The sequence below is a fragment of the Phoenix dactylifera genome, chromosome 4 (genome assembly GCF_009389715.1).
Source record: "Phoenix dactylifera cultivar Barhee BC4 chromosome 4, palm_55x_up_171113_PBpolish2nd_filt_p, whole genome shotgun sequence".
Lineage (NCBI taxonomy): Eukaryota > Viridiplantae > Streptophyta > Magnoliopsida > Arecales > Arecaceae > Phoenix > Phoenix dactylifera.
In genome coordinates, this window is record NC_052395.1 from 32,368,005 (window position 1) to 32,383,171 (window position 15,167).

Consider the following 15,167-nt stretch of genomic DNA (forward strand, 5'->3'; position numbering starts at 1 on the left):
TCTTTCTGACTGTCCATCGGTTTGGGGGTGGAAAGCCGTGCTAAAGCTCAATTTGGTTCCAAGAGCCTTATGAAGACTCTTCCAAAACTGTGATACAAATCTACTGTCTCTGTCTGACACAATGATAACTGGAACCCCATGCAACTTCACAATATGCTCTATATATAAGCCTGCCAATCTCTCTAAGGAGAAACCAACTCTGAAAAGCAAAAAGTGTGCTGATTTGGTTAGCCGGTCAACAATTACCCACACGGCATCATTACCTCGTAGGGTTTTTGGCAAGCTAGTCACAAAGTCCATGGTGATATGCTCCCACTTCCATTGAGGAATAAGTAGAGACTGTAATGGTCCCGCAGGTCTTTGATTTTCTGCTTTTACCTGCTGACATACTAGACACTGAGCTACAAATTGAGCAATATCCTTTTCATACCACTCCACCAAAAATGTTTCTTTAAATTCTGATACATCTTTGTGCCTCCTGGATGCATTGTATAAGCCGAGCTATGAGCCTCCTCTAAAATTTCATTTCTTAATTCTGGAACTTTAGGGACGCACAATCTGCTACCGAATCTTAAGGAACCATCCTCATGCATATGGAATTCGCTTTGAACACCAGACTCAGCTGTTCCCCTCACCCTCTGTAATTCTGGATCCTCTTTTTGAGATGACTTAATCCTCTCAATCAAGGTAGGCTGCACCATAAGATTAGCAAGTCGTACTTGAGGATCATGCAGTCGTACTTCAATTTCATATCTCTCCAAGTCCAACAAAATGTTTCTTTGTGTAGTGATCAGAGCCGCTAATTTACTTGAAGATTTTCTGCTTAGAGCATCGGCCACAACATTTGCCTTTCCTGGATGGTAATTGATAGTTAGATCATAATCTTTTAATAGCTCTAACCATCTCCTTTGCCTCAAATTCAGCTCCTTTTGAGTATAGATATACTTCAAACTTTTGTGGTTCGTAAAAATTTCACAATGTTCACCATATAAATAGTGCCTCCATATTTTTAAAGCAAAGATCACAGCTGCTAACTCCAAATCATGAGTAGGATAATTCAGCTCATATGGTTTCAACTGTCTAGAAGCATAGGCTATCACCTTCTCATTCTGCATAAGAACACAGCCGAGGCCCTTGCGTGATGCATCACTATAGATGCTGAAGCCTCCTGATCCAGATGGAAGGGCCAATATCGGGGCTATCACCAATCGTCTTTTCAACTCCTGAAAACTCTGCTCACAATCCTCCTTCCATTCAATTTTACTTGCTTTTGGGTTAGACGAGATAGAGGCATGGCAATACGAGAGAATCCCTCAACGAATCTCCGATAGTATCCCGCCATTCCCAAAAAGCTGCGCACCTCGGACACATTAGTAGGTTTACTCCAATCAACTACTGCCTCTACTTTCTTTGGGTCGACAGAGATGCCATCCTTGGAGATCACGTGCCCGAGAAAGGTGATACTGTTTAACCAGAACTCACATTTCTGCAGCTTGCCATAAAGCTTGTTTTCTCTAAGAGTTTGTAACACTATCCTCAAATGCTCCTCATGCTCTTGTGGACTTTTTGAATAGACTAGAATGTCATCAATAAATACTACCACAAATTGATCCAGGTAGGATTTGAACACCCGATTCATAAGATCCATAAAGACTGCTGGTGCATTTGTTAACCCGAAGGGCATCACCAAAAACTCATAGTGTCCATATCTAGTTCTGAATGCTGTCTTTGGTATGTCTTCAGCCTTTATCCTCAACTGGTGATATCCGGAGCGTAGATCAAGTTTTGAGAAGATTTGTGCCCCTTGCAGCTGATCGAACAAATCATCAATTCTCGGTAAAGGGTATTTATTCCGCACTGTTACTCCATTTATTTCTCGATAATCTATGCAAAGCCGAAAACTGCCATCTTTCTTTTTCACAAATAGTACAGGAGCACCCCAAGGAGAAACACTAGGCCTGACGAAACCTTTGTCCAACAGCTCCTGTAGTTGTTCCTTTAGCACTTTTAATTCAGCTGGAGCCATTCGGTATGGGGCCTTAGAAATTGGTCCAGTGCCAGGAATCAAATCAATGGAGAATTCAACCTCTCTATCAGGAGGTAATCCTGGCAAATCCTCTGGAAAGGCATCTGGAAATTCCCTCACAATAGGAATGTCTTCTAGTTTGAGTTCTTCCAGCTGGGTGCCCACTACCATGGCTAAGAATCCTTCATCACCTTTCCGAAGGAGTCGCTTGGCCTGTATGGCTGAGATTACTTTTGGCGGAGGTAACACTCTGTTGCCACTAAAAGTAAACTCTGGCTGACCAGAAATTTGAAATTTTACTGTTTTCTTGAAGCAGTCAACAGTGGCATGATATGCTGCCAACCAGTCCATCCCAAGGATCATGTCGAAATTCTTCATCACTAGGACTAGTAAATCTACTTTCATTTTCCTGCCTTCAATATTCAAGATACAGTCTTTGCAGACAGAGTTAACTAAGATTACATCTCCATTAGGGATGGAGACACACAGTTCAGTCTCTAGTGGCAAAGAAATCAATGTACTATTTCTTCCAACAAAATCAGCAGATACAAAAGAATGAGTAGCTCCAGGATCAATCAAAATATAGGCATTCGTGGATGAGATTTCAATTGTACCTGTCACCACGGTGTTAGAGGCGTCAGCATCGTGTTGTGTAAGAGCATAGACTCGCCCCTGAGTTCTAGGACTCTGCTGTCCTCCTTGTTGTTGTTCATTCTGAGTTGCTTGGTTGGTTGGAGCTCCCTGAATAGGCTGAGATGCCTGTCGAGTTTGTTGCTCTCCGCGATTAGGACAAGTGTCTGCCCTATGGCCCTGTTGGCCACATGAAAAACAATTCCCATTAAACCAGTTGCACTCGCTCTGATAGTGGGGTCCGCCACATCTATAGCATTTCACAGTATCCTTGCGCTGAGTCTTATCATTCCCAGTAGTTTGTTTCTTGGGCCTGAATTCAGTATTTTTGCCATGCTTATTTTGTAACTCAGCTTGTCTGTTTCTCTTTTTCAAAATTCTTTCCCTCTCTTCTTGAGTGTCATTCAAACCCCTTTCAACTACCAAAGCCTTGTTAACCACATCCTTGTAGGAAGAAAGCTCGAAGGTAGACACCTGTTGTCTGATTCGGGCTCTGAGTCCACTTTCAAACTTCTCGGCTCGTTCTCTTTCATTCTCCACCTGTCCTGGGGCATACCTGGCCAGTTCCTCAAACTTTGCAGCATACTCTGCGACCGTCATATTCCCTTGCTCTAACCGGGTAAACTCTCGAAATTTCTGCCGTCTCACGCTTTGGGGAATATACTTGTCACGGAAAAGCTCCTTAAATCCTTCCCAAGTCAAAGATGTAGTGTTCTGTCCCATCTTTCCTCTTTCCACATTCCACCAAATATCCGCTTCTCCCAGCAGCATAAATGTAGCAAAAGTAACCCTATCCTCATCAGGGCATCTCAGAGCATTGAAAATCTTTTCCATTTCATTCAGCCAAGTCTCAGACTCTAAAGGGTCAGAAGTGCCTTTAAAAGCTGAAGGTGCAAACTTTTTGAATTCTGCCAAACTAACATGATGCTCTTGCCGACTTGTAGCCCCCTGTAAATACTGAGGAGTCATCTGCTGCCGCTGATGTTGTAACTGTTGCTGCATAAATTGTTGCTGCTGTTCCATGAAGCGTTGTTGCATCTCCATCATTCTCATCATATCTGAACGGGAAGTAGCTTGTTGTTGCATCATTGCTTCCATCATCTGAGAAGCACTTAGTGGTTCATTCGGTTGAATCCTAGGCTCACCCGAGGTTCCTGTCCTTGGAGTTTCCGGGGTTCCCGTTTCCAGAGCACTACCAACAGGGTTGACGGGGTGTTCCTGCGGGTGCACACTTCTGGCCGGTGAGGGTGGAACATCTTCTTGTTGTTTGGAGGGCGTCCAAGCAGCGGAGCCATCGGCAAAACGAGTCGGCCTCCTATTACGCCCACGTCTACTCCCTCGTGCCATATCAACCTACACAAGTTACCTTTAACATTTAAGATTACAAAGAAAAATGTATCTAGAGGGTACTTTAATAAGTCATTAGATATTCTTCCCCCACTCACTCTCACCTGAACCTAAACCCTAGGATACCTAAACCTGGCTCTGATACCACTCTGTCACGCCCCGAACCCAACTCCCGGGTCCGACACGCGACCGGCCGCATGAGCCCTAGAGCAGTGCCCTAAAGATCATGCAAGGCCTATGTTTAACAAAATTCCAATAAATCCACGATTAATTTAGTAATTCAAATAGACAAGTCCGACATATCCAAATAAACAAATTAGTTCAATTACAAGATCTTCAAATGTTCATCGACATCAAAGAGGGACAAATAAACTAACTAGCTAATGACTCTGATACTTGCACTCTGCGCCCATCCCATCCAAATCTAAGCATCCTGCAACTCTGATAAAAAGAAAGAAGAAAAGGGGATGAGCTTTACAGCCCAGTAAGAATCCCTACACATCCACACCAACACAATAATAATAAAAATCTGAAAACCACGACAAGTCAAGTACATATCATGAAGTCATAAACCGGCTATCAAAGCTCAAATAATCGATACAAGTATGTACATCAAACATCAATAAAAGTCCAGCCACACAAGAAATATATAGCATATGATAGCTCATAAACCTGTATTATAGTTTCAATGTCTTTTCTTCAACTTGATCCGGTTTAATTATCTTTCCGACTTTGGGTCAAATCTTGGTCACATTTCTCAGCCTGTGGTGGGGCAACCAAATTATCACATTTTTAGCCTGTGGCGGGGCCTGCACATTATAGTTCCACATTTCTAGCCTGTGAGGGGGCCTGCCAAAGTATCACATTTTCAGCCTGTGGCGGGGCCTGCACATTATAGTTCCACATTTCTAGCCTGTGAGGGGGCCTACCAAAATATCACATTTTCAGCCTGTGGCGGGGCCTGCACATTATAGTTCCACATTTCTAGCCTGTGAGGGAGCCTACCAAAATACCACATTTTCAGCCTGTGACGGGGCCTGCCATAATAACAAGATAAACCCAAAGTTTCTTTTCATACAATTCAGTTTACATCTACACATCCATTTTCTTTTATTTATTTCCGGCTATAAACTAACCACAGTCACGTTTCCAGCTCGTGACAGGGCAACCAATATCATATGGTTAGTTTAGAGCACCACATCCATCAGTCAAATTTTGCAGGTGTAGGTTATGCACATGCATGCATCTATCATTATACCAATCACAAGCAGAGACGATCAAAATATAATTTAAATATAAAAACCATTTTGTTTTGCCTGGATTATAGCATATCAAACACATATATATATATAGTGCAAAATATTTATATCATGTAGGATTGGCGTACAAGGATTCTTACTTTTGTTGAAAATTTAGACAACCAATCACCTGCCCTCACGGCGATAAAGAACCGGAATGCACAGAATCCTGCTCAATGTCCTCTCGTCCAACAGATTGTTCCCCTATAGAACCAAATCATCATTAAAAATTATCCAATATATATAAAACCCAAACCCCCTATGGATCCCCTTAAGGGTCCACTAGTATCTAACACTCTAGGATTAACCATCAGTCCATGATTTCCCTATATTAAACTAGAGAGAAAACATGGAATTAAAATAGAGCAACTAGAGCAACTGGAGTGGGAGGAGAACAAGGAAGATGGAACCCGGCTGTTCTCCCCCTCTCACTTCCTTCCTCCCTTCCCTCTGTCAATAAAATTACAAAGAAGAGAGTTGGCTCTCTCTCTCTCTCTCTCTCTCTCTCTCTCTCTCTCTCTCATTCTTTTCTCCCCATGGCGTGCTCGGTGGCAGTGGCCACCGGTGGCCGGCGACCCCAGCGGTCGATGCCCCCAACATGGTGCCGGCCATGCGCCACGTCCGGCGACGGCTGCCACGCGCCAACCCGACGATGGGCGGTCGAACGGGAGGGGGGAAACCGGAGACTTCTTGTCTCCAACCCAACGGCTCGCCGGCCGGATTCGAATGAAATAGGGATCTAGAGAATGAGGAAGGAGGAGGGACGACTCACCTTGCCTCCGGCGAGATCCTCCCAGCCGGATCGTCGGCGACCGCTCCGGTTCCTCCCGCGGCAAGGCAAGACCCAAACCCTCTTTTTTTTTTTTTTGTGTGTGTGGAAAGGCTCTCGACGGATGCCCTAGAAAGAGGAGGGGGCGATTCTCGCCCGGTTGCTAGGGTTTTATCACCCTGAGATCCCTCTTTCCTGTGGATTCGGGAGGAGGGGGAGGAGGTTTCCGAAAAACAGGGGAGGGAGGCGTTTCGATCGGGAGACTCCCTCCCCCATCTCCACGAGTTGGGCCGCCCTTACTCAGAGGCCGGCCCAACTCAAACGGGGGCCTCTACACTAATATATATAACTCCTGAAATATACAGAAGGTGATGGAACAGAGATATAAACTCTCTCTCTCTCTCTCTCTCTCTCTCTGTGTGTGTGTGTGTGTGTGTGGGGAACAGAGGCTATAAAACCTTTTCACTATCGTGATAGCGGATGCTAAGCAACCCATAAGCCCATGCATGGAGCCTAACTTAGAGGAAGCTTACAAGTGGAATGACAACCAACTACAATTCCTTGGGCTGTGAATATATAGGTCTTTAATAATAGAAATAAAATAGCACCAAAGGACCAAATCCTATATCTCAAACAAATTAATTCGACTTCTTCACTGGATCATGACTAAAAGCCAAGGTAACTTTTATTAGTCTTCAAGCCATACTAACCTGGCTTTTGAGAATGAAAACACCGACATTCATCTTCATGAGAGATCGACCTCCATTTTTTATCCCCTCCTCTTTCTTTCAAGCGTTGCTATATCTGTGCGCTGCCATTCATGCATGTAGCTTTACATGCTGAGAAAAACAATGACAAAAATTATGGGGACGAGAAGATCTATCCACTTCAGTCATGAGAGGATCTCGGGTCCGTTAAGAGTAGCACTGAAGTGCAAGAGGCATTCCAAAGCATAATTTTTTTTTTAAAAAAAAAATTGCATGAATATTCTTTTAAATATTCAAATTTATATGTATATTCTTTTAAAATTGATATTTGTATCTATATCTTTATAAAATACTGTTATTATACAAATGGCTAAGAATTATCCTAATACTGTTAAAAATATATATATTTATATATATTAAAATTTAAATAAAATTTTGTAATGACGATTTTATCTTCACTTTCTTTCCCCGTGGATCGGATCGCCATTGCGATCCCGCGGGCGATCGCGAGGGAGACTAGCGGCTCCAACACGCTTGCGTGGCTGAAAAATAAAAAGTGCCTTTCTTTTCCATTGAATTGGATTGATTGATGTTGACAGCTTTCTTGCATTTATTGTGGTTGGGACTATGAAACCCTGCTTCCACGCTTTCCTTCACCCGCACAATGTTTTGACGTGTTCATGTTAAAAAAAACAAGCAGCAAACTGGAAATTATTGGAGCCTGTTGCAGTGATACTGGCTTTAGATATCTTGCAGTGTTGGAGTGTGATCTCTCTTTATTTTTTGGTTTGACATTGTTTTTAGATAGGTCCACCACATGCTTTGTTTTGGTAGCAAAGTGATTTCCTTTCGGTCTTTCAGTGCTAGCAACCTGTTGCTGAAAATTGGATCCAGGGGCGGCCGTCGGCTGAGGAGGAGGAGCTCCGACGCGAGAATGGCGGGTGGCGGTTCGTCGGCGGGCGGCGTCCTCCGGAAGACCTGCAAAATGCTGGTGGTCGAGGTTTCCGGCGCCGGCCTTCCGATGCTTAAGTCAAAGGGGGGCTTAATTTTGGAGAAGGAGATGGACTGTATGTAGAAGTCCGAAGCCCTCCCTTGGGAGGAAGAAACCCCTTTTTTATAGGGAGAGTGGCAGGGTTAACTGTGATGTGACTGGGCAAATTAATGGGCTACCGTCACGATTGGACGTGGGCGTGTGAAGTACTGAGTTGCCGTGGATGGCCCGTTCCCATCATGGGAGGAGATGGCGCGTAGCCAGAGCTTGCTTGTGGCGCGCAGTGCAGTACATTCTTGAAAATGGTGAGGCGTTGACAGTCGTAGCAGGGTATGGTCCGTGATTGATATGTCGCGGCATGGCCGGCAAGAAAAGCATGGCGCGGTGAGGCTGCTGCAGGGCATGGCTGCAGCGTATAGACGACGAGGTCGGCCTTCTGAGGTCAGCCCGGCCTTCTGTGCTCGGCCTTCTTAGCTGCTGCGCCCGGCCTTCTGCGCCCGGCCTTCTGAGCTCGGCAGCCTTCTGGTCTCGGCCTTCTAAGCTCGGCCTTCTGTGCTCGGCAGCCTTCTGGGCTTGGCAGCCTTCTGAGCTCGGCTTGCATGAGCTCGGCTCAGCCTTCTAATTTGGATGCTTTAATTTGTGGGTGGTCAATTTTTCCCCCCAACACTATCCTCCGACTTCCGAGTTCGAGCTGCTTTTTGGCTCGAGCGAAGGTAGTAGTCCAGTCGTCGATCATCCTGTAATATAGCCAAATGTCTATGGAGATGTACGTGCCAAGTAGGGTGTACCTCTCATGCAGTTGGAGCTAAGTGCGTCAGGTCGACTCAGTGGCCTTCTTTGGCTTGTGGTCGACTCAGTAGGGAGATGTAGATATCCGGAGACGACGGACCTTGTCCTTTGGCGACCGTGCGCTCCCACTCAGATCGGGACGACGTTGGAGATGTAGATATCCGAAGACGATGGACCTTGTCCGTTGGCGACCGTGCGCCCCCACTCAGATCGGGGCGACGTTGGAGATGTAGATATCCGGGGACGACGGACCTTGTCCGTTGGCGACCGTGCACTCCCACTCAGATCGGGGCGACGTTGGAGATGTAGATATCCGAAGACGATGAACCTTGTCCGTTGGCGACCGTGCGCCCCCACTCAGATCGGGGCGACGTTGGAGATGTAGATATCCGGAGACGACGGACCTTGTCCGTTGGAGACCGTGCGCTCCCACTCAGATCGGGGCGACGTTGAAGATGTAGATATCCGGAGACGACAGACCTTGTCCGTTGGCGACCGTGCGCTCCCACTCAGATCGGGGCGACGTTGGAGATGTAGATATCCGGAGACGACGGACCTTGTCCGTTGGCGACCGTGCGTCCCCACTCAGATCGGGGCGACGTTGGAGATGTAGATATCCGGAGACGATGGACCTTGTCCGTTGGTGACTGCGCGCCCCCACTCAAATCGGGGCGACGTTGGAGATGTAGATTTTTGCAGGTCAGCTTTTGCCTTCTCCGACCTGGAAATATATTGAATATTGAAATTATTTAAAGCCGAAGTGACGTCTCGTACCTTTTGGAGGCATTTTGACGGCTCCCGAGCTCCAAAGTCCCTCAGGACTTGGCTCAGCACCGACGGAGAGTCGTTGGAGACCCTTAGGGGGCAGGCGTTAAGTTTTGGGCTGCGCCACTGCCCCCCAAGGCCACAAAGTCCTCGACATGTAGTATATAGGAGCTATATTGAGAGAGTCTTCTTCTCCATATTAAGCTCGGCCAGCGGAGAACCGCACGAGGGGGTGGCAGATAGGGACCGCAGCTCGGAGAGCGCCTGGTCGGCCAATAGTAGCGTTGAAGGCCGAGTCGACCTGGACTACGAGAAAGTTTAGTTTCACAGTACTCTCTCGGGCCGTGCGCGCAGCCGTGATTAGCAGGCCGATAACCCCTTTCGCCGGTACGGGACCTTCTGTTAAGTCGGCCAGAGGGTAGCTCATCTTCTCCAGTTGTTTTACAACCATTGGAAGGCATCAAGAAACAAGATGTCCGTAGTGCTTTTATTATCCACAAGTCCTTTTACGTCAGACTTTGCAATAACTACAGCATGGCTATGAGGGGTTTCAACGCCCTTTTGGTCTCCATAAAGGGGGCTCTAGGTCCCGTTCTTCTGGCTCCCTCCTTTTAGTCACGGACGAACCGACCCAGTCGACCTCGGTGGATGAGTGCCTCGATCTCGTCACGGAGCTGGTAGCAATCTTCCATGTCGTGGCCGTAATTTCGGTGGAAGCGGCAGTACTTCTTCGAGTGCTTCTGCAACTCTGACGGCCATGTTTTTGGGGGAGGTCGGAGGTAGCCCCGACCCTCAATCTCCATGAGGATCTCAGCTCGGGTGGATGTGAGGGGAGTGTATTCCTCGAATTTTTGGAGGAAAAACCTCTGCCGAGCTGGACTTTTGGGCTGAGGAGGATTCTCCTCGCACCAGGAGGATCTACTGCTTAGTTGGGAGCGCTCCTCGGGGTGCTTCTTTTGCATCTTGGCAGGTCGTTCGGCTGCTTCCCGCCGAGAGGCCATGGCTTCCTCAACCTTAGCGTACTTGCGAGCTCGGGCCAACATTTTAACAAAATCGGCAGGGAAGCTCTTCTCAATCGAGAAGACAAATTTGTTGGACCGAGCTCCAGTCTTCAATGCTGACATTGCAATTGACTGGTCGAGATCGCGAACCTCCCACGTTGCAGCAGTGAAACAATCAATGTAGTCTTTAAGGGACTCTCCTTTCTTTTGCTTGATATTGAGGAGAGAATCCGATGTTCGCTGCTGGCGTCGGCTGGCAGCGAAGTTGGCAGCGAACTGCCTGCCGAGCTGCTCAAATGAGGACACAGTGCTCGGCTTCAGACCAGAGAACCAAAGCCGAGCCGCTCCTCGGAGGGTTGCAGGGAAGGCTTTGCAGAGCACAGCCTTCGAGGACCCTTGCAATGCCATAAGGGCTTGGTAGCTCTCTAAGTGGTCAAGGGGGTCGGTGGTCCCGTTGTAGGGCTCTGTCTGAGGCATTTTGAACCTTGGTGGGACCGGCTCATCTTCGATCTGGCGAGAGAAAGGTGACTTGGTGGTGAACTCAAAGTCATCTTCACGTCTTGCCTTCTGGCTATGGAGCGCCTCGATCTGCCGCTCGAGTTTCTCGACCTTTCTGCCGAGCTCGGGTGGAACTCCTGTTGCAGCTCGGCATGGGGCAGGCCCCGCCTCAGATGGGTGCTCCCGGGCTCGAGGCGTCAGGCTTCGGCGTGAGCTCGCAGGATATTAGACGCGCGACAAGCCCACCCGGCTCGAAGGTCGAGCTCGGTGGGAGCTTTGGTGGTGGCGACGCTCTACAGAAAAATGACGTTGCGAGCGGCGTCCTGAGGACTCATGCTCGTGAGGAGGGAGTAGAGGGTGGTCTTCTATTTGCTGTAGGCCTCGAACGGCCGCAGTGAGTGCTTGTACTTGTTGAACAAGCAGATTGAACTCCTCTGGTTGGACCGGAGGGGCTTGATCCGCCGGAGGACTTGGTGGCGAGTTCTGGACTGAGTGTCCAGGACTTGGTGCGGGACGCCGGAAGGCGTTGGAGGCCCCTTTGCTCCTTAGCTTCATGGTCACGACTCGGGCCCTTCCTCTAGCGTCAACTGTTGCTGGAAATTGGACCCGGGGGCGGCTGTCGGCTGAGGAGGAGGAGCTCCGGCACGAGAATGGCGGGTGGCGGTCCGTCGGCGGGCGGCGTCCTCCGAGACACCTGCAAAATGCCAGTGGCCGGGGTTTCCGGCGCCGGCCTTCCGATGCTTAAGTTAGAGGGGGGCTTAATTTTGGAGAAGGAGGTGGACTGTATGTAGAAGTCCGAAGCCTTCCCTTGGGAGAAAGAAGCCCCCTTTTTTATAGGAAGAGTAGCAGGGTTACCTGTGATGTGACTGGGCGAATTAGTGGATTACCGTCACGATTGGACGTGGGCGTGTGAAGTATTGAGTTGCCGTGGATGGCCCGTTCCTATCATGGGAGGAGATGGCGCGTAGCCAGAGCTTGCTTGTGGCGCGCAGTGCAGTACATTCTTGGGAATTGTGAGGCATTGACAGTCGTAGCAGGGTATGGTCCCTGATTGATACGTCGCGGCGTGTAGAGATGGGCATCGGACCGTGCCTGGGCCGGGCCACAGAATAAACGGGCCGTGCCTGGCCCGGCCCGCTTTGTAAACGGGCCGTGCCCGGCACGGCCCACTTAGCCTAAAAGCTAAGCCCGGCACGGCCCTAGGCCCGTGGGGTGGCGGGCCGTGCCGGGCCCTAGCACGAGATGGGCCGTGCCTGGCACCGCCCATCACGGGCCGCGAAATGGGCCGTGCCAGGCACGGCCCGTCTGGCAGGGGGAAGAAAATAGCCGTTTGGAAACGGCTATTTTTTGGTTTTTTTTCAAAATACCCCTCCCAGCAGTCCAAAAATGGCTAATTTGAGGGTATTTTGGGAAAAATATATATTTGGAGTCCTATAAATACCCCTTTCCTCCCTCATTCTCACCACACCAAACCAACTATTCTCTCCTTCTCTACTACTATTATTTCTCTCTTCTAAAGTGCTCTTCTAGCAATTTAATTTTTAGTTTGTATTTTGAGGATGATAGTGTTATTTTGATGATTAACAAGCAGTTATCTAGAGTGTGTTATAAGTTAAATCGATACTTCATTTATAAGTCTGTTACTCTCAGTATATTTGTATAAATTTATAAAGATACATTTCATTGTTTATATGAATGAATCTAACCTTGAGATGCAGCAAAGTGTGGATTGAGTCGACCCAAAGGATGATTGGGTCGACCCCGGCACATCAAGAAAGCATTTGGCACACTTCTGCAAAAATGGCACAGATGAACAGTAAGTTGGGTCGACCCAAGGAAAGCATGAGTCGACCCAAACTTCAAGCTTCTCAACAACTCAGAAAATGGTTCTCTGGAAATACTGAGAGGGTCGACCCAAGATGAAGTTGAGTCGACCCAAGCTTGAGTCGACCCAAACCCTGAGTGGGTCGACCCAAAGGCAAGACAGAACAGATGACAGAAAAGGTTCTCTGGAAATCCTGAGAGGGTCGACCCAAGAAGAAGTTGAGTCGACCCAACTGAACCTTGAGTCGACCCAAAGAAAGGTTGGGTCGACCCAAGTGAAGGAAGGCTGAATTGTAAGTTTCTGTGTTTCTGAGAGGGTCGACCCAAGAAAAGTTTGAGTCGACCCAAGTGAAAGTTGGGTCGACCCAAGGACAGGTTGAGCTGACCCAAACACGGGCAGAAGCATAACGATTAGTTCTGCAGAAGTACTTTTTGTCCTTCCAACAGTGAATAACGGCTAGTTTTTGAATTCTAACCATTGGGGCTTGTCCAATGGATGAAGAAAACTATTTAAAGTAGCACTATTCATTAGAGAGAACATCCTTTCCAAAGAATATCAAAGAGTACACAAGAAAGAGAAAGTGCCCTAATCTTCTTCATCCAAGTGCTTCATTCAAGAGTCAAAAGAAAGTGGTTGAGCAGATTCAAAGAGTCATCAAGAGCTCCATCCACCCTTGAAGAGTGAAGCATCCTTGACAAAGAAGAGAGAAGTCACATCAAGCGATAAATATTCTCTAAACTCTTCTTTGTAGATTATATTGTTATATTTGTTCATCTAGGAGTTTAAATCTTCTTCCTTTGTTTATTAAACTACTTGTAAAGGTTGGTTGGTTAGCCCGCAAAACCAACGGAAAGGTTGATTGGTGAATCCGGAAAACCAATTGTAAAGGTTCGTTGGTGAGCCCGTAAAACCAACATAGGTTTGTTGGTGAGCCCGTAAAACCAACATAGGTTTTTGGTGAACCCGAAAAACCAAAGTGTAAAGGTTTTTGGATTGTGAGCCCGGAAAACAATCCAACTGTAATCCGCGGGATTATAGTGAATTCCCAAGGGGTCGCTTGGAGAGTGGACGTAGGTGCTAAGAAGAGCACCGAACCACTATACTTCTTGTTGTTTGTATTGTGATTTGTTTAAGTTTACTAACTCTTCATTTAACACAAGTAAGATAGTTAAAATTAAAAGAAACCAATTCACCCCCCCCCCTCTTGGCTTGTCACCTTGGGCAACAAGTGGTATCAGAGCAAGGTGCTCCAATAGTACTCATTGATCTCACAATCAAGAGTTAAAGATCATGACAACCCAAGTGGGATGTTCTATGAGTGAGGGGCAATCCACAAATAGACCACCTCTATTTAATGGCACAAACTACACATACTGGAAAGCTAGGATGAGGATATTTATTCAAGCTTTAGACTATGAATTATGGTACATCATTACTAGAGGACCTCACACACCCACACTTAATATAGAGGGCACTATCATACCCAAACCAGAAATGGATTGGAATGAAAGTGATAGAAGATTGGCACAGTTAAATGCAAAAGCTATTAATGTACTTTATTGCTCATTAGATGTAAGTGAATTTAATAGAATATCTACTTGCATCTCTGCTAAAGAAATTTGGGACAAACTTGAGGTCACTCATGAAGGGACCAATCAAGTTAAGGAGTCAAAAATAAACATATTAGTACACAAGTATGAATTGTTTAAAATGGAATCTACTGAGTCTTACTCGTTTTACTGAAATTATAAATGGGCTTAAGAGTTTAGGAAAGTCTTACACTAACTCTGAATTGGTGCGAAAAATTCTCAGGTCTCTACCAAGAATTTGGGAAGCCAAGGTAACCGCAATTCAGGAAGCTAAGGACCTCAACACACTGCAATTAGAGGAACTTCTAGGATCACTCATGACCCATGAGTTGACAATGAGGCAAAATTCGGAAGAAGAGGTCAAGAGAAGAAAGCCCATTGCCCTAAAGACTACCACCCCTAAACAACAAACTGAATCGGAAGATTCAGATGATGATGATGAATTTGATGAAGAAGGGATGGCTATGCTTGGAAGAAAATTCAGAAAATTTATGAGAGGTAAGAATAGATTTTATAAAAAGAAACCTTTCCTCAAAGGTAGCTCAAGCAAAGAAAAGGGTAAGGACAAAGAAAAAAAAAAGAAACTCCTATTTGCTATGAGTGTGACAAACCCGGGCATTATAAGATAGATTGCCCAGATTTGAAATGGATGGCAAGAAAACTGAAAAAGAAGAACTTCATGGCTGAATGGAGTGAAAGTGAGGAGTCAAGTTCGGAAGAGGAAGATCATCAAGAGACGGCCCAAATGTGTCATATGGCCAATGACGATGAGGTAGATTCTGAACTTGAATGTGATTTTACTGTTGATGAATTACATGATGCATTCTTAGAACTCATGGAAGAACATAAGAAACTTATCAATAAAAATAAAGTTCTAAAAGAAGAAAATCAATCTCTTATCAAAGATAAGTTAAAACTATCTCATAACTATG

The 15,167-nt window shown here is 46.5% G+C and overlaps 1 protein-coding gene across 1 annotated transcript; it reads right to left on the reverse strand.

Moving 5' to 3' along the window:
- Nucleotides 1–1,216: 1,216 nt before the first annotated feature.
- On the reverse strand, nt 1,217–4,003 carry LOC120110694. Its single transcript, XM_039126286.1, has one exon. It carries the CDS (start codon nt 4,001–4,003, stop codon nt 1,217–1,219), a length of 2,787 nt encoding a protein of 928 aa, XP_038982214.1.
- Nucleotides 4,004–15,167: the final 11,164 nt, after the last annotated feature.

Bases quoted from the DNA above. Each gene is read 5' to 3' on its own strand.
- LOC120110694 (XM_039126286.1), bottom strand. From the start codon at position 4,003: ATGGCACGAGGGAGTAGACGTGGGCGTAATAGGAGGCCGACTCGTTTT.